Source organism: Condylura cristata, unplaced genomic scaffold (genome assembly GCF_000260355.1).
Source record: "Condylura cristata isolate star-nosed mole 26May11 unplaced genomic scaffold, ConCri1.0 scaffold00033, whole genome shotgun sequence".
Taxonomy (NCBI): Eukaryota; Metazoa; Chordata; class Mammalia; order Eulipotyphla; family Talpidae; genus Condylura; species Condylura cristata.
Genome location: NW_004567134.1, coordinates 10,555,065 through 10,574,600, shown reverse-complemented (window position 1 = coordinate 10,574,600; position 19,536 = coordinate 10,555,065). Strand labels below are relative to the sequence as shown.

General features: G+C 47.0%; 1 protein-coding gene across 4 annotated transcripts in view; it reads left to right on the top strand.

The window, feature by feature from the left end:
* CPNE4 (copine IV) overlaps nucleotides 1–19,536 on the top strand; it is a 333,423-nt gene that overhangs the window by 229,837 nt on the left and 84,050 nt on the right. For 3 of the 4 annotated variants that reach the window (XM_012732180.1, XM_004692311.2, XM_012732181.1), the window contains exons 3-5: nucleotides 4,058–4,237; nucleotides 14,914–14,985; nucleotides 15,453–15,527. In XM_012732180.1, coding sequence (XP_012587634.1) covers nucleotides 4,058–4,237; nucleotides 14,914–14,985; nucleotides 15,453–15,527 — 327 coding nt within the window. The remainder of the gene's footprint in view (nucleotides 1–4,057; nucleotides 4,238–14,913; nucleotides 14,986–15,452; nucleotides 15,528–19,536) is intronic. The other variant, XM_012732182.1, reaches the window with a different exon arrangement.

Below are 19,536 nucleotides of genomic sequence, written 5' to 3'. Positions count from 1 at the left end.
GTCGAAGGGACCAACCTCCACAATGTCACCCCAGCCCTGTACATCCAAATGTAACCCACAAAAATGAATTTTACCCCCACTGAGAACAATTCAGTGATGAATGGGTACAAGGTCAGCTTCTGCCTGCGGCGTTTATAAGACGTTCAAGAGAAGCAAAGGCCATCAAATACTCAGCCATATTGTCAGTCTTAGGCACTGGGGAGCAGGAGCCCCCAGACATGTGCAGGTCAGCGAGGCAGCCAGAAATGATGTGCCCTCGGCAGATAGAGGGCACAAAAATGATGCCAGGAAGCTCAGTTTTCCCCAGGTGACTCTTTAGATAGCCAGTCACATGTTGGAGCTATAGTCCCATCAAAGAAGAGAATCCACTCAAGTTGAAAATAAAAGTCATCTCTCACCAGCCCAACACCTGCCCATTGTTGAGTGATCTTGAGGCCTGCAACATGTTTGTTGCGGCCATAAGTCAAGCCACCAACCCCAAGGCCAATCTCTTGAAATCAGCAGTCACCAGTAGCTGAAATCCTGAAACTGAATAATACTATTTCTGGTGGCACAGTGATTTATCTCATTATCTAAATTTTATGTGATTTAATATGCCCCCTTGGAAGTGATACGGCTTGAAAAATTGTCTGTAATAAATTTTTTATTTTTGAGCATCAAGTTAGCCATTTTTATTCACAGCAAATTAGTTTCTCCCCACCCTCACTAAGTAAATATTGGGGAAATATTTAAAGGCTTTCAGTTTGAAGGAACACCTAATCACAAGACTGCCCTGAGGGCCCTCTTGTGTCTCTCTGGCCTACATGCCCTTCTCAGCAGCACCTGTTACCCTGGGTATAAAGACCTCACTTTCCCCAGGCCTCAGACCTGTCAGTGGCCAGCTCTGGCTCCTGCTCCTCTCTCAACTCATCTCCTTTTCCTGTGCCAGTTCTGGCTCTCGGACCCCTGATGGAGCAGATGACACTGCCGTGCCTATTCTAAAACTGTGGCACACACACTGACCTTCGGGGCCGTGCCCAAGGCCCCCACTGTATCTCCACTGTGCCCCATGGACAAACCAAGTCTCTAGACAAAAACTCAGCCTCAGTCATCACTTTCCCCATTTAGTCCATAGTTTACCTTTATCAGTTAGTGGTACACTCCTCTGAGTAACAGAGTTGAGTGGAAGAGTTGTGTGACAGTAAGATAGCCTAATGGAGAAACGCAGAGACTGGGAACTTGACTACCTGGGATCAAGTCCAACCCCCTGCAAGCTGTGTAAACCCGGGACCAGTCTCCAGTAAGAGGGGATAATGGTCCCTCCCTCATCATGTGGTCATAAGGATGAAAAGACAGAGCCTGCCAAGAAACTTGAACCTATCCTTCTTCAAAGAAGACACATAGATAGCAATTAAGCATACAAAAGATGCTATCTATCGTAGTTACTGGGAAAATACAAATTAAAACCATAACGAGGTGCCACTACATACCTATTAAACGTTAAAAAGCTAAATATACCTATTTAACTCTAAGGTATTTGCTCAAGAGGAGAAACATAGGTCCATACAAATGCTTGTACATAAATATTTATGGGATTTTCGTGTGTAACAGTCAAACTGCTACCAATCCAAACATCCACATAGAATACTATGCAGTAGTAGCATTGAAGTAACACCTGTTAACAAACAAAAAAATCATTGGTGCATATCACAGTGGTGAATAAATCTCTAAATAATGATGCTGAATGACAGACTAGAGACAAAATAGACTGCGTACTAGATATAATCTAAGTTATAGAGGATGCAAAGTCCTCTGTGGTGACAGAGAGGTGTCAGCAGCTGCTTGGACATAAAAGGGGCTATGGATATGGCACCATAGTGATTGTGGCAATGGTTTCACTCAGAGGTTAAAACTTACTGAATTGGGGGCCTCCTGGTGGTCTCAGAGCTTCACTGCTATGGCCTCAGTTCCATCCCCAGCCAGGGAGCCGACCCACGTGGTGCAGAAGATCTTGCCTGTCCTCTCAGTGGTGTATTTCAGTAAATGCATCTATTCTGCTCCCCACTCTGTCTCTGGGGAATTCCCTCACACACACCCCCCCCGTACCTCTGGCCTGTACCTCAGTTCTTCTGCATACAAAAAAAGAGAAAAAAATCTTACCGAATTGCAGGCAGTAGTTAAGTGTGGTTTATTATATGTCAGTTACACCTCAGTAGTGCATTTTCCTGAGTGTCTGTGACCTATCAGGGCTTCGATAAACATTAATGCTTAGAAACATTAGTATTATATTGAAAGATATTTTATATAAGTTTTTCAAAAGGGCATCTCATCAAAAACAACATCCTGTGATGGGCCTATCACCAGCAGACCATAGCCCACTTACATTTTCCGTTCTTTCAAGGAATGCTCATGAATAAACATGAGTTACGGAGAACAGTTCAGTTTTAAGATCTGCACGCTGGAGTTCCAAGGCCACTCTCATCATCCAGGGCCTTGTGCTGATGTTTGACTTTGGCTATTCTCAGTAGTATACAGTTACGACACAGGACTGCTGTAAGAATCAAATGAACAAAAATGCAAGTGAGCATATTCTGCAAACTCTAAAGCAACATGAGTATATCAGTCATGATGACCCAGGGCAAGTGGAGATTGGCAGACTGTTTTTCAGACTGAGTCAGAGAGGAGCAACAAGATTAAAATAAACCTTGACAAAAAGCCCTCACCTAAGAGTCAGGGGTGGACCCCACACTGCCTTATTCCCTGACTCTGATAGCCCCCCATTAGAATTGCCTGGGCAGCTGTGAAAGATACAGACTTCTGGGTCCCACCAGCACTTACTGAGCCAGATTGCCCCAGGGAGAGGACAGGAATCTGAAAAGAAAGTTGCCCTGTTACAGGGTAGCTCGGTCAGTGATGGTCTGGTCTTTTAGAAATAACCACCTGACCTGTATTTCTCCATGAGAAATCGTGTTCTCCTACGGCCTGTTGCTCAGATGAAACCCTGATTCAGTGCCCAGAAAAGATAAGGCATCTGCCACAATGACCAGGAATGCAAATTTGCTAGAACTTTCAAATAGGTACTCAGTGCTGTGAACAGGCTCCCGTCTTCATTCTCCTTCTGCTGAGCATCTCTGTGCTCTTAGGGTTCTTACTGGCCCTTAGATTAGCACCCAAATTTACCTGTCCTTATAACACAGCTGCTTATTACTTAACTTCATTCCCTCAAAACACCAAGTCATTCACCATGGCCCACTGGTGGCTTACCTTGGACAGCCTGCCTCAGGTGTGTGACTTGGTATGAACTTGAGCCTTCCAGCTCTGTGGGGTCATCCTTGAAAATCAAGAAGCGAGAAGTGCATTGGGGTAGGTGTGCGTCAGCCCTGTGCCCTTGGGGGTGATTCACACAAACAGACCAGCGTTTTCATCTGCTCTCTGTTAGCATTTGAACCTGCCTAGAAGTCTCTCCCTCTGTCCTTTCCTGTGTCTTATGTGAAGTCCACCTATAAATTACTTCCTGGGGGTTATCTAGAAGTCCTCTGGTGAAAGGCACCACGTGAACATAGAGCCCTGATCGTGTGGCTCCTTGTTCTGTTGATTTTAAAACAGACGTTGTAGAAATGCCTCTGGACCAGGGAGGGAAATTGACTGAGGGACAAGAGCTTGGAAACAGGAAGGGGAGGGCATGGACGGGCAGTGCCTACTTGTCACAATGCCCCATCGTGGCCCATGTTTTATTCTGATTTTTTCTGAAGGGGCACTGACAGAAACAGCCCCTCTTATGCTGACAAATTAAGGGAAAGCCCAAATGTGCCATCGGGCTCTCCCAGCCCCAGGCCCCCCGCCACTCCGAGTCATCCACCTCATCCCAGTATTAAAGCTTCAGATTATTGTGTCTCAGAAGACTTTCCTCCTTAAAACACGCCTCACTCTCTGACAGTGCTTCCTTGAAGACTTTCTCGCCCTGGTGACTCCACAGAGGGTATTCACAGCTGGAAAAAAGAGAAGCTTGTGAAAGGAACCCGCCTGAAGCTAACGCCAGCACGCACTGACCCCCACGGGGCTTTCTCTGTCCCTGCAGGTCGACCGAACAGAAGTGATCCGCACCTGCATAAACCCGGTGTACTCAAAACTGTTTACGGTGGACTTCTACTTTGAGGAGGTACAGCGTCTGCGCTTTGAGGTGCACGACATTAGCAGCAACCACAACGGGCTGAAGGAGGCTGACTTCCTGGGCAGCATGGAGTGCACGCTGGGCCAGGTGGGTCCTCACGCCCTTACCCCTGCTGAAGCCGCCCCGCCCCCCTCCATTCAGTCCTTGCTTTTTTTCTCATCCTGATTTTCTTTTAACAGTTTCCATAGCCACTTCACTTCACATTATATTTACCTAGGGATCCCGCTGCATAGTGAGAACTTACTTATTTTGCAAGGTGAACCATTTTCTCTACTGAATTTCTTCATGGCAGCAATCATTTCTTTAACAACTATTTTCTAAAGCCGATTGTGTGTCCGTGAAAGCCTTACCCTGATTCGTCAAAAATGTCCCTCGCCTGGGCCCTCCCTTATGGCACAGCAGGTTAGGATATGGCACTGCAAGCTAGTTGCAGCCGCTTCAGTGCGAGTTCAATCCCCAGCCCTGGAGGTGACCCCCATGGCACGGCAGACCTCTCCTGACCCTCCCACTGTTTCCCTCAGCAGTGCACTTCGTTGATCTGATCTGCCTGTTCTACTCTCCATTCTGTCTCCGGTGAAGCCTCTCACCACCCCTGCACCTCTGGTCTGTACCGCAGTTCTGTATGAATAAACAAATCTTTAAAAAAGAAAAGTCCTTCTCCTGACCAACCGTAAGACCCACCCATACATGGGCTTGTTTCTTATTCACATTATTCCAAGCCTCTGATGAGAAAAATAGCCTAAGAGAGGACCAAAGTGGCTTTTTGGTGAATGAAGAAATGCTGTGCTTAATCCTGACAGTAGTGATGTGAAATAACCATCCTGCTGCATCCATTAAGTGTTGGGAAGCCAAGACTCGAGAGCAGTGAGTGTCTTGCCTAAGGCTCCACCTACTGACTGGCAGAACCAGAACCTGAGCCAGGCCGACCTCTCTCCAAACCCCATCATTTTGCTTCTGTCCCCCCTTCCCTTCCCTTGTTTTCCTTCCTTTCCTCTGTACCCAGAACTTTTAGTAGGTACTGAGGGAAGATAGTAATGACAACTCCTCCCAGGCCCAAGAAGAGGACAGTGTCATTGGAGAAGTACTTGATGAGCTCCATGGTCAGAGCCATGCAGGCGGCTCTGGAAGCCACACAGAGACAAATGTCCTGGGCTCTAGAGCCCCTGCCTCCAGGGTCTCCTTTGTAATCAAAAATATTATTACAAAAGATCAGGATGGTTCTGGTGCCATTGCCTGAAGTCAGGAAGCCTGTGCAGAGTGTGGTTCTGTTTCTCCCTGGTGGGTACAGAGTGTGGTTCTGTTTCTCCCTGGTGGGCTGGTCGGCCCTGCTGGCCTGGATGCTCCATAACAGGAAGGTTGGTCAACCAAGGTCTAGATGCGGGAAGCCCTGTGACATGGCAAGCCAGCCACTCCAGGGGCAACTGGAGCTTCCCTCTGCTGGGAAAACTCTGAAAAACAGTGTAGAGCCCACACCACAGTGTTATCTCACACTGCTAGGGTCTGGGGTGTTTACTCTTGGGGGGGGTGAGGGGGTGGACAATCTCATTGGTAATTGACAGCGGTTCCAAAATAGGAGCATTAATCCCTCAGCATTTCTGGCTTGTTGCATGTTAGCAGAGCAGGCTCCAAAGACCAGAAGAAGCCTGCAAGAGAGAAATGCAGGTGCTGGGGTCGGAAGTAAGCAGTTGCACTCAGCAGGGCCGGAGGTGACAGCATCTGCCACTCGGGCTCTTTCGGTTGCCTGTCCCATATCTATTTGGTCCCCTCTTTTAGCTCTGAGACCCTAATCATTTGCAGATCCTTTTCCACTGTGTGGCCTTGTGGAAAATAGCTCTATCCATAGCTGAAGAGTAATCTCAGCCAATCATGTGAGTCCCGTTCTCCTTTGCCAGAGATTGTTTTCAGCAAGTGCTTGCAGCCAGTTCAAATCATGAGACCCACGTGGTAGTTTTACTTGGGAAGGTTTTCTAGAACAAAGAGAGAGACAGATGGGCAGACAGAAAGGAAGAAACAGTTGCCCTCTGCCTGAGACTCCTGGATCCACTGAGACCAGCTTACAGCAAGACCCCTAAGGTGAACAACACTTAGAGGAGGTCAGAGTCAATGTGGAGGGCCAGGCCTTGGCGTTCTGCATCTGGTGCCCCCCACCCTCTCTGTGGACGAATGTCCTTCTGGCAAAGCCCCGAGGGGTGGGATTTTCCATTTTATGAGTTAAGAGAATTATGACTGATACAGTGCTGATGAAGAGCTAAAAACTGGCCATCTCTCTGGAGTGGGTGAACAAAGGGAAGTAGGAGACTGTGTTTGGCTTCATTATTTTTAATCTCTCAAAATGAGGACGATGTGAACGTGAGCACTGAGGTGCTGGTACAGACTGTGAGCCTTTGGAAAGGCCTGCCATAGTGAGCACCATGTTTGACTCTTGACTGTGACGGGACAGGTGCCAGGCTTCATTCCTTAGGAGAGCTTGAACTTGACGCACCGGTCATCCTGAAGGGTGCTGACAAGGGGCAGGGCCAGATGAGTTGTGTGGCTTAGAAAGATCACTTTGTCATTTCCGTGAAGGGTGGATGGAAACAGGCAGACGTGGTCAGCAAAACCATCAGGAAGCCGGTGCAATCCTGGGGAGAGTGGTGAGGCAGGCAGGAGTGATGGGACTTGAGAAGGGAGACTCAGAAGTGAGTTTGTCCAAAGGTGGTATCCACAAATCGTGGAAATCCATGAGGGAGGAAGAGTTTGCAGGTGCCTGGGCTTGGGTGACTGGTGTCTTTCAGGAATCATGACTGAGGAATGGTATGGAGAAGAGAATGTGAGGCTGACTGATGCACTCAGGCTCAGGACATCTGTGGAGATTCCACAGGAGCTTACCGGTTGGCAACAGACCATGTGCATCTGGTGAGAATACAGATTTAAGAGCCGACTCCCTGTAGGTAGTAGCCAGCAGCATGAAAGTGGGTGAGCACCTTCAAATAGGCTTTTATTTTTATTTTTGGAAGGGAAATCATTGAACATGCCACATATGAACAAATCATAAAGGGGTTTTTGAAACCACTGCGTATGGAAAGCTCTCGCTCCACTTTCTGTCACATAAAAGTGTGAACTGAGTGTTCTCTTGACACCAAAATCCTCTGCAGTGTTTTCTAAGTACAGAGTAACAAACCAGGCAGGCGCATTTGTCGGGACAGCCTTGCGAAGGTCAGCCAACTCCCTTGCCCTAATGTCCAGGCTGTGTCACTTAGTGTGACCCTTAGGGAATTTTCCTTTCTAAATTGTGCTTCTCTCTCATGTAATCGAGCACAGCAGTTTCCTTCTTCATAACTTCAGAGGCTAAAGAAGGCCCTGGCACAGCCTAGTTAGGCAGGGTGTCGCTGGAGGTAGGACAGCCCCTAGTCAGGCTCTCAGCCCCAGAAAGGCTGTGAAGCCTGATGGTGGTACAGCAGCGAACCCCAGCTCAGCTGTTCTTCCATGGCAAGTCCTGAAGCAACTTGCTGACTACAGATAATCCGCAATCTCTTCATTTGCAAAACGCAAATAACAGTAGGGCTGGCCTGGAGAAACTCTGAGGGTCAAATGACAAAGTATAAGGAGCAGAATAATCCCAGGAAAGGACACTTAGGCTGTGGAAGCGGCTCTGCAGCTCTGGAGAACCTAGGAAATGGCGGGAGGCACAGACAACTTGTGGGGACCAGCATTGTTTCAGGAGTGGGGGTGAAGTCAAGAGAGTCGAAAACATTATGACAGCGCACCCTTGTCCTAGGCAATTAGTCATACTATACTTCACCTTTGCTTGAATTATTTCGTCAAAGAACAGTGTGTGTGTGTGAGAGAGAGAGGCTTTACCAGAGCCAGAGTGAGGAGCAAAACAGGCAGGTTGATGAAGTACACTGCTGAGGGGAGCAACAGGGGAGACAGGAGAGGTCTGCCGCGCCATGTGGGTCACCTCTGGGGCCGGGGATGGAACTTGCACCGAAGCAGTTGCTGCCAGCTTGCAGTGCTGCGTTCTAACCTGTTGCGCCACCAGGGAGGGCCTCTTCTCACACTATTTTTAAGCAAAACGTATTATGTTATTTCAGATAAGATCTATGAAATAATTTGGGGCAGGTAATCCAATTCCCATCTCACACAACTAGGGTCCTAAAGGGACGATAAGGGGATGTCCCCAAACCAACCCAGGCGGAAGTCACACTCAGAGCTGCCTTCTTGAGGCTGCCCACAGGTACCTGCTCTGTCCACCTCAGTCTGTCATGATCTTACTCTGCCACAAGAAACAGCAGGACGCATGGCCCATAGCAGAGGAACATAGCAGCCCTCGGCGTGCCAGAAGCTGGCACTGGTGGTGAAATTGGGCACAGCACAGCCGTGACTGAGCACTGAGCAGTAATGCCAAAGGAAGGTTCACGCCCCCTGGAGCTCTCAAGGCTCTCTGCGTTCTCAGCAGATGGCTGCGGGGGGCGGTTCGCAGGGACACAGGGTGCTGAGAAAGCTGTGTCTCCTTCTGGGTGAGCTTGGGGACGGTCCTCGGATGTTTGTTGGCCAAAAAGAAACTAGAAGCTAAGCCCCTTCCCGGCTGTGCCCAGCAGAGGGCCTGCCAGGGGACAGGGCCCCCCCTCCCCCGGCACCCAGCACCGCCCAGCTCCCAGTGTGTGACGCCTCCTTGGCTTTCAACGCCACTAAGGCGTTCACGCGGCCCCTACGTGGCCACTTCTTCATGCACCAAGTGCGCTGGACACTGAGTCGAGAATTATGCAAATGTTAAATACAGCAGCCGCCTTTCTCCAGGCTACCAGTCTTCACGCCAGGCTGTCACCACATGGAACCAGCACCTCCTCCCTGGGAGGCAGTGGTTCCACACCTCTGAGGAAACAGGGGCGGCAGGTTTCTGCTCCCCTACAGTGAGCCATCCTAAGCCTTCCCCATGGACATGGGATTTGCACCCTTGCCTCGTCTTGCTGCGCCTTTTCAATTTCAATCACCCTGACAAAAAAAATTACCCTGCACATGCCTCAGCCCAGAGCAGGGGCCAGGCAAGCACTGCGAAGTGAATCTTTAATGTGCTAGCGGGCCAGTTTGTTGACGCGAAATACCAAAAAGTCAGTCCACGGAATGATGTGGTAGCCCCCAGTTAATTCTCCGCCAAATATTTTATTTATCAACCATAAGATTTTTAAACAATTTTTAATGCTTGCTACAATTATTTAAAAACTCCCAAAGATTTGCTTCTTTTTCAGTTTAGCCTGCTTATGAAATTTAGTACTGATTATTGTAAATAATGGTTTCTGAATACCAAGGCCAAAGACCAAAATTTCCTTTTCCTCCTCTCCCAGAGGTAAAAAAAAAAAAAAAGAAAGAAAAGGAGTTGCCTCTTTAAATTACCATTAAAAATTGAGATTTTTCAATGTTAATTGAGGTAACATTGATTACCACACTGTATATGATTGGGGGCTAAGTCCACACCACCTCAGACCACTGTGAGCACAACACAAAGCATCCACAGGCCATTATCATACACCACTGAGCCTCTTCCCCCAATGTCCCTCTATTCTGCAGTCAGATTTTTTTTTAAGATTTTATTTATTTATTCATACAGAACTGAGGTACAGGCCAGAGGCTCAGGGAGGGTGAGAGGCTTCACCAGAGACAGAGTGGGGAGCAGAACAGGCAGATCTACGAAGTACACTGCTGAGGGGAGCAGCGGACTGTCAGGAGAGGTCTGCCGCACCATGTGGTTCTCCTCTGGGGCAGGCGGGAATCGAACTCATGTGGAAGTGGCTTAAGCTTTGTAGTGCTGTGCTTTAACCCACTGCGCCACCAGGAAGGGCCTCTGCAGTCAGATTTTTAGGGGTTTGTTTTGATTTACTTCTGTCAGTTCCTTGTTTTGCTTCTTTATATCCCACATATGAATGAATGAAATCCAGTGCTTGTCTTTCTCCTCCTGACTCATCTCACTTATCTGCATCCCTGCCAGTTTGTTCCCTGTTGTCTCAAATGCCAGGATTTCATCTCTTTTTTTTACAGCTGAGTAGTATTCCATTGTATATGGACCACACCTTACTGCACTCATCAGTTGTTGGGCTCTTAGATTATTTCCCTAACTTGACTCTTGTAGATAGTGCCTCTGTTCCTTTGAAACACTAAGTCAAAAGTACCTATTTCTTCACGGACCTTCAAACGAGTAAAAGGATATATATTAAAATGTAAACAGTGATAATATCCAGACTGTGGTTGATATTTAGTGTTGCCTCTATGCTTTTCTATATTTTAGAAAAGGAATAAGTACCAGAAAAAAAAAAATCTACAAGAGATTGTCAGTAAAAAATTCATAATAAAATTGACATCCTGACTTCAGAGAACTCAGACTCAAACAGTATAACACATAACTCTTATAAAGATTTTTAAACTTTTGAAGAACATTAAAATCGATGGGAGATGTTTTGGGTCAAGGGATTTGCTGAGACTGCTCTCTGTTTGGTGTTTGAGGAAGCATTTAGCAGAAGCTGCAGGTAAAGCCCAAGTCCCCACCACACTGCCCACAGGGAGGAAGGTTTGCTTGGGGAATCTGATTCTGATCTTTTATAATAATATTTTTGATTACAGAAGAGACCCTGGAGGGCTGCGGTACTAATCAGGAATAAGCTAAGGAGACATCATTTCAACTGGAAAGAGGTTCTAACATTCCCCTGAAGTCTTGAGTCTCTAGGTCAGGCCTATTTGGGAAAGAATATTTTTATTTTGAATTAACCTAGTGCAGTTTAAGGGCAGCAAAAAACAATAACTGCTGGAGCGTGGGTTTCAGATTCAAAGACAAAATGAGGCCAGGTATATGAATTCATTAACTCTGTTTTAGGTGGAGTGTAGGCTTTGGGGCTTCTCTGTGCAGTGGGACAAGTGGGAAACAGCCCCAGGGAGCTGATGATTGTGCTTCTCCCACTCTGACTGCCCATCCGCAGGCCACCGCCAGTGCACATGCCCAAGCCAGGTCTCAAAGCAAGGGCAGAAATCCTCCAGTGAGGATCGCCAACGGGATTTAAACCAGGAAAACTGTACACAGTAGACTTGCTGGCAGGGTTCCATTGCACCCAGAAAAGGGTGATGTGGAGAAGACTGAGGTGGTGCTAAAATGAGCCAGAACAGAGTGCGAGTAAACTCAGGTCTGCACCACGTTCAAGGGCTGCAGATAAACTGAGGCTCCGGTTCGCAGACGACACCTGCCACAGCTTCGGAGTGACCTCCTGCCTTGGCTGTCCGCAGCAGCCCCTTTGCCAACAGAGTTCATGAGCGATTCAGAGAATGAGTGGCCGCTAAGCATAGCATCCGCACAGCCTGCGTCACTGAGTCTCCATGAGGCAGGGAGAGTCAATCTTTGTGCACCCTGCACCCTGGCTCACCACAGCTCAGGCTCTGACAATAGCTAGGCGCTCTTGCTCCCAAGATCCCACCCCAGCTCCTTTTGAAGGCAAATAGGCTCTCTAGTCTCAGTTTTCTCATCTGTAAATGGCCATATAAAACTTACACCCTGGGGCCGTCATGGGGATTAAATAAAGCAGCCACACATAGGTGGTTAGAGCAGAGGCTGGCACATAATAAGTGCTTCTGAGGCAGTGTTTATTTTGACTCTAATAGTTGTGCGATATTAGTCATCTCTGGGCCCCTGGTCCCTTCCTCCAGGAACTCATAACAGCCAGAGTACTCAGTCTAACTCTGAGGGCTGGAATTTGCTTCACTTAACAATGGTCAAAGCTTCTCGAGGCCCCTTCTAGCCTATGAACTGCTAATATTAAAGACAAGGCACAGCCAGCGGTGGTGGTGGAAAAGCGGCCTCTGCTTTGGGCCTAACAAAATGCTTCTCCCTGGCATGGATCTCTTCTTGCTTCTGACTGCCAGGTGGGGTGGTTGCCGCTAGAGGCGAGGTCTGCCTCTGACTCATAACTGAGCCAGGTCAGGCATTTGTGATGATGTGGAGACTCACCCCATCATCAGGAGCCAAGGTGGGTAATTAAAACACAGGCACTTCTCAAATCCCTCTCTGAACCGCTCCCTCCACTCCATCCGTTGCTAATGAAGTCAGAGAAAGGGTGAAACCTGTAATTACATTGAAGTAATTAGAGCCCTGCTTAATAGAAAGCTTAAGACAGGAAGCCCACACCAGTAGATTACCCATTGGTCCTGTCATTCTAAATCATTCTTCCTAGGGTGATCCTTTTATAGCTCCCCACAGTGGAGTAAGGTCTATACAGAAATTACATAAAATGTGTGGCACGTATGTGTGCTCTCTCTCTCTCTCTCTCTCTATCTCTCTCTCTCTCTGTCCTATCTGAGAAAGCTTCAGCATCGTACTTTTCTTAGTCCCTACAACTTCACTGATTAACATGTCTCAATCAGCAGAACAGATTAATTTAAACCCCCTTTTTATAAAGCTTTTAAATTTGATCATATTGTACTAAAGTTCTCTCCATGCAATGATCACTTTCCAGCTCTGTGCTTCCCAGTTTTAATGTGCACACAGATCACCTGAGGATCTTATTGAATTTCAGGTTCTGACTCAGTAGATCTGAGCCAGGAGTCTGAGTCCTCATTTCTAACAAGTCTCCAGGCTGCTGCTGTGGCTGGAGGAGGCAAATAGGAGAGGGGCGGGGGGCCAGGCACTGTGAGGAGCTAAGGAAAAGGCCTTCCCTCCCTGCCAGTGACTTCATTTTTCTCTGAGCACAGCAGCTAGTCCACACTACTAACATGGATCTTGAAGCATGAATAAAACTTAGCCATTGAAGGGAGAGTTATCCAGGCAGAGGCAACAAATAAGAGCCCGACTCTTGAAAGTTTTTTTTATGAAAAAAAAATTTTAAAGGTATATTTATTATTTGTGCATAGAGAACTGAGGTACAGGCCAGAGGTGTGGTGGGTGAGAAGATTCACCAGAGACAGAGCAGGGAGCAAAACAGGCAGATAGAGGAAGTACACTGCTGAGGGGAGCAGCAGATGGGTCAGGAGAGGTCTGCCGCCATGTGGGTCAGCTCCCAGGTGGGGGATCGAACTGATGCTGCAGTGGCTTCCTAGAGCTTCATAATGCAGTGCTTTAACCCATTGCACTATCAGAGAGCCCTTAAAAAATATTTTTAAAGTCTCTCTTTCTTGACAGTTCCTACAAAAGGTTGAAGTTTTCAGGGGTCACAGTACTCAAAGACCATTGTGGTTCCTTTGCGTCAGAGCAAGGTGGTCAGAAACGGTGGAAGAGCATCAGACGAGGGTCTTCTGGCATAATCTTTAGTTTGAGCAGGTCTCTTTCTACCAGGTGTCATGCTCTTGCCCAGAAGAAAGGAATTGGGAGGTAGAGGTTGCCTTAAAATCAGTCATCCCTGAGGCTGTCACTGCATCTCTTCCTGGGACCTGGAACCTGATGGTGATCTAACTCAGTCTTTTAGTTTCCTGTGTACTGGTTGGAACCTCGTGGGTATGGTTTGAGCTTGTCTGAGCCACTTGGATGTAGACTGTCAGAGCAAGTTCCTGCCAGTTCCACCTTGATCTGGTTGTCGGCAGTTCAAACCAATTCTAGCCATCTGGATTTGTTTGGAACTGGTTTTAAACCGTATTAACAGGTTCCAACCAAATTAAGCTGTCCTGAACTAGATCCAAGTGGCTCAAACTAGTTCCTAGTGGCTCAAAGCAGATCAAACTAGCTCAAGTCAGTTCCAACCAGCTCATACCTGTTCTTGCCAACTCAAATCTATTGAAAGCAGATCCACCTGGCCAAAATTGTCTGCTAGAACTTTGGGGCCTCCCTGGTGGCACAAGGAATTAAAGTACAGCACTATGAAAGTGGCTAGAACAGGAGCCAAGCAGAACCAACCAGTTCAAACTAGTTCCAACCCAGTCAGATTGTATCCAACCAGTTCCAACCAGCTCAGACTGGTTCCAGCTGGATACAACCAGCTCAAACTGGATCGAACTGACTCACAGTTTCTGTGTGTCAGGAATTGGGGATGACACAGTCAGGTCTCTCACAAGACTGCCAGAGAGGCGGAGAGGCAGAGAGGCGGATGCTCTTCCCTCATCATTAGCACGTTGTTCCAGTCTTGGTTTTCTCATTTGCTGCGAAAGGCTACTGTGTAGGACTGTATCCCATCAGGCCTCAAGGTCCTGCCAAACTTTTTATCAAGAAAAGAAAGAGGCAAGGAAGGGGTTGGGGCAGATTGTGCTAAGAATAGTGGCCGATAATGATGATGATTTTAGTTATCATTGCATGTCGTCCATTAATTCAGGATCATGGAGAAGACCCCAATCACTCCTCGTGGCTTGTCTGAGCATCATTTTCCCAGTGACTTACTTCATAGCTTCCTAATTAATATATTAAAAATAGAGTGCTAGAGGTTATAGATGTTGAAGGTATATTTTTAGGCCCTGAGTAGCTTTCCCTTCCTGCACCTCATCACCCACTTTGCACAGAGCTTTAAGTGCTCTGAACTCATCCTGCAACTTCACCTACTTTATATTAATGTACACATCCAACAGTTTCTGTTTAATTCTGATATAAATGCTTCAGCAGCAATTAAGCTGCCTCCTAGTTAACTGAACTATATTTAATTCTTCATGTGCTCAGTCTCTTACATCAGAAACCACCAGAGGAAATAAAGACAAGAAGTGAAAAAATAAATGACCATAGATGCTGCAAATTCATGGCAAACAGTGAATGCTGAAGTGTATACAGGAAAATTTTTAAGAATAGACTTCTGACTAGAGGGCTAGTATCTCTACTTTTTGCTTTTATGCAGATTGTTTCCCAGAGAAAACTGTCCAAATCGTTGTTGAAGCATGGTAACACCGCAGGGAAGTCCTCCATCACAGTAAGTGTCCTTCGCAGCCGCCAGCTGTGCCCCTGGGGAGCTGGCCAGCCCAGCTGCCCAGTCCTTGGGAAGCAGGTACTCTGCTTATTGGGAGTTGATGCCACCCACTTCAGCGGGGAAATATTGCTGCGCCCCCTTCTTCGTGACTTCCCAGAGGGAAAACATACATCATTATCTATGGAATGTCACTCAGTACTGTGTGACCTTTACGGAGAGAAGCTCTTCCTAACTGCTGTTCCACACGTTGCCCCCACCCCCATCTCAGCGTAAGTGAAATCTGGTGATTCATTGTGGTCTGTTGCAGGGAGTTCCCTTGGGCAGTGGGAAATGCTGTGTCATGCTCACTGACATCGTGGGAATGTCCATCTTTGTTGATTTTTGAACCAAACAGGAGTTAAATTTGTTCACAAGTTCCTGGGATGAACAGCCCAACTGCTATTGCTGCTAATGTGTGCTTTTTCCTTCAGGTGATTGCTGAAGAATTATCTGGCAATGATGACTACGTTGAACTTGCGTTTAATGCACGGAAATTGGATGACAAGGTAAAGTGTCTGGGATTAACCTTATTGAGGGAAGTAATAAAGCTAGCACCAAGTTTAATCAGATTCGCCCCTGCAGCTACTTCTCCCTTTCAACCCACATTATTAAATAGATCAAAGATTTCAGAGAGATCTGAAAAATAAGACTTCCCCCAAATTGTGAGGCAGTTAATGAGGAGAGGAACTGTAATTAAAACAAGACAATTTATTACACTAAGACTTCATTTGTTTCCAAAAGCACAGGTAGGTATGATGTAAATATGACTTAGCTCTATTGTTAGGGACACTTCAAAGGAAGAAAGGAGATGTGAAAGGAAAGAGTGACATTTACTAAACACCTAAATTTGCCAGGTACAGAGAAAGCTTTTCATGGACTGTCACACTTAGTCATTCTTCTAACTCCCTGTAACAGGTCCCGGCTCTGTTTTGCAGAGATGAAAACAGATTCATAAGTAACATAAATAATTTGGCTAAGTGCACTCCACGTCAGTCCAGATTCTTTAAGAAACAGGCATCAGGCCGAGACTAAATACGCAGGAATCGTATTAGAAACACCTGCTTGGGAGGTGCGAGCAGATAAACCTGGATGCTGGCGAGAGGCAGAAATGGGCGGGGCGGGGAGGAGCCTGTTCGGGATCGCGGGCAGTCTGAAGACCATTCAGAAGGGTCATCCAGGAACCCAAGAGCCAGAGCCAGTCCCAGCGGCCCATGCCTACCGGCACGGCCTCCACATAGTCTGTGGCGGTTGCTGAGCTGCCCCGGGAGCCTCGGAAGACCCGCACGGTGGATTTCAGAGCGGCAGCCAGAGGGCTGTCGCTCTGGTGTAGGACCTGTCTGCAAAGTCATCCTCAGGCCCACCCTGGCCTGCTGGCAAGCAGTTGACGCGGGTGTGCAATCCCACGCTGGTCTCCTTCCGTTACAGACTGCTAGTCTTGCACATACAAAAAAGCTCCATTCCTGGGGAAGAAAAAAATAAAGAGGGGATGTCTTCCCTACTTCTTCATATACCTGTGATTTCCCTCAAACCTATCCTTAAATCAGTAAATGCATTCACACCTATTTTCCTAAATCAGATTTGAGAATAGGAGGTTTTCAAGCAATCACTTACGTACAGGCCCTTCTGCTGGAAAAGGTAAAGCAACTCCCTAAAGTCTTCAACAGCAGCCTGTAATCGGATCTGTCTCATCCTAATTTCACCCTAAAAAGTGCTCATATACATGCATCTGTCCACTGTTTTATTTGTTCATGGACTCACTCACTTGTCCTTCATTTACTAACACCTTGTAGTGTGTTGTATGCTTGAGATGATACACGTTGAATCACCGTTAGACCCACAACCTAGAATGTCCCCTCTAACTACATGAAACATAAACTGAAAACAGCAAAGAACACAGTGATACTATAGCCCTGGTAGGATGTGATAAGTGATGTGTGATCAGCGTGTTCTGAAAGGGGTGATTCATTCTGCCTGCATCAGGAAAGACTTCTTTACCCTTAGGAACAGTTGTTTGTTGTTGTTGTTTTTGGTGTCCTTAGTAAATGTGTGAAACTTACAAACTGCTATCTTTTGACATTCGCACACTTAGGTACTTTCTGGGAAAAGCAATATGCATTGGTATCAGTTGGGAGTGAGCTTTTAACCCTCACATCCTGATGATTATGGTGCTCTTCCCACACCTCCATCACCCCAAGTTTCAAAATAATTCAGCAAGCTGCTCTGTAGTATCTTCCCTTTCCCATTATAAGCCACTGGGTCTGTGTGTAGCAGTTATAAGCTATTCACTTAATGGCTTATAATGGCTTCTTTTCACTCACCGGTCTCTCAAGTACCTCTAATGTTCTTCTAACTATCTTATGTTACAGTGCGAGGAGCTTTGGGGGTTTGTTAGTGGGCCCAGCAGCTCTAGGTGTTTGAAAGTTTCCTATATTCAAGTGAGCATTTGCTCACAAAACTGAAAGAGCCCCCTGCAGCACTTAGCTGGCCCCCCACTCTTGACTTTGCTGATTATCAGGGCTACTGCAAAGCCTCAGGACCCCAGTGCTATAGAATTCAGGCCTCAACTGGTTTCCTTAGTAGCCCAGAGGGGACCAAACTATGCTGAGAACAAAGCAGAGACCTCTGCTCCAGTTTTGACCTGAAGGTGAATGATCTCAGGTACAGAGAGGGCAAATTTGTAGCATGAAGAGCAAAATGGTTCCATGAAACCATCTCATTCAACCTCTTCAGGAAACAGGCTTGGCAGGGTCTGACGACTTACCAAGGACACACCACTCTCTCTCTGGAGCTTTCTTGCTACAGAGCAAACTGCTTCAAAACCTAGTGGCTTAAATCGGCACCTGTTCTGTTATACAGCATGGATCTAAGGGTCAGAACTTTGGGCAGGGTTCCACTGCAACGCCCCCGATCCTTCTGATGTTGACAAGCCACCGTGAGGCACTGGCTGAGGGAGACGCTTCATGCACGGCCTGACACCCGGGACCACTGACACGATGGGCTCAGCTGGGTTCATCAACTTGGCCGTCCTGGGGGGGTCACATGTGCTCTCCAGTGCCTGGCTGCTCCCCAAGAGAGCATCCCAAGAAAACTAGGTAGAAGTCGTGGGGCCTTTTCTCATGTGACCTTTGAAGTCATGCGTCCTCACTTCTGCCATCTGTTGGTTACAGGTGAGTCATAGTTCAGCCCAGAGTCAGACAGGAGGAGGTGAGGCACCACGCCTTAACAGGAGAGTGGCAGTCATGTCGTAGAGAGGAGCGTGCAGAGAGGGGACAGTGTGGCGGTCATCTTGGAAAATGCAAAAGGCGCGGTACTTTTATGACAGAAGCAGAATAAGGTTATTTCGTGTCACAGCTGGAAAAATAGTTCCTAGAGGTTCTCAAGGAGGAGCTTTCTAGCTTTTAGTATTCAATGATTTTTAACAATCGTACTTACAGCTTAATTGAGAAACTATATCATGACTAGAAGTCATTGTGAGCTAGATAAGGCTCTTAATTTATTTATTTATTTATTTTAAAGATTTATTTATTTGTGCATACAGAGGTGGGATACAGGCCAGAGACTCAGGGGCGGTGAGAGGCTTCACCAGAGACAGAGTGGGGAGCAGAACAGGCAGATGGATGAAGTACACTGCTGAGGGGAGCAGCGGGCGGGCCAGGAGAGGTCTGCCACACTATGTGGTCACCTCCGGGGCAGGCGGGAATCGAACTCATGCGGAAGTGGCTTTAGCTTCTCAGTGCTGTGCTTTAACCCGCTATGCCACCAGGGAGGGCCTAAGGCTCTTAATTTAAAAAATTTGGCTAGTGACTATCCTGAGATAGCCAGAATATCAAATGTATTCTGCATCCATTTGAAAAATTCCATTACGATTATGCACTATGGACTATCTCCAGTGCAGATGATGCTCCTGGCAGGTCTGGAACCCCTGTCCCAGTGCAGTCACTCTGGTAACCTCCAGGTACCCAAATACCTGGGGTTGAACTCCTCTGGTCTAAATGAGGGTATTGCATTTCAGAGATATGAAATGACTTTCCAAAGCACCACATACACACAATCAGTGACAGAGAGGGATCTGATCGAATGATTGAGCTAAAACCTCAACCCTCCTTCAGGGCAGAGGGCTAATGAATAGAAGCTGGATTGGTTTCAGCACGTAGATGATACAGTTATGTTCCCATGTGCTTCTGGGAAGTAGGAAGTCAGGGAGGAAAGAAGGGGGGGGGTTTGTAGGCAAAAGGCCTCAAGTGTGCTCCAAGACCCTTTCAGGAGGACACATGTAGTCAAAACTATTTTCATAATGACACAGCATTGTTTTCTTTCTTCACTCTCACCCTGACATATGTGTGCAGTGGTTGCCCGGAAGCTACACGATGCCTAATATCATAGCAGGGTAAAATCTGAGTATCTGCAAAAGCAGGTATGAGAATCCCACCGACTTCTATCAAGAAGTCAGTCAGACTGATTTTCACAAATGTACATTAATGCCATTCTTATCATTATTAGTGATGAATTATTTTT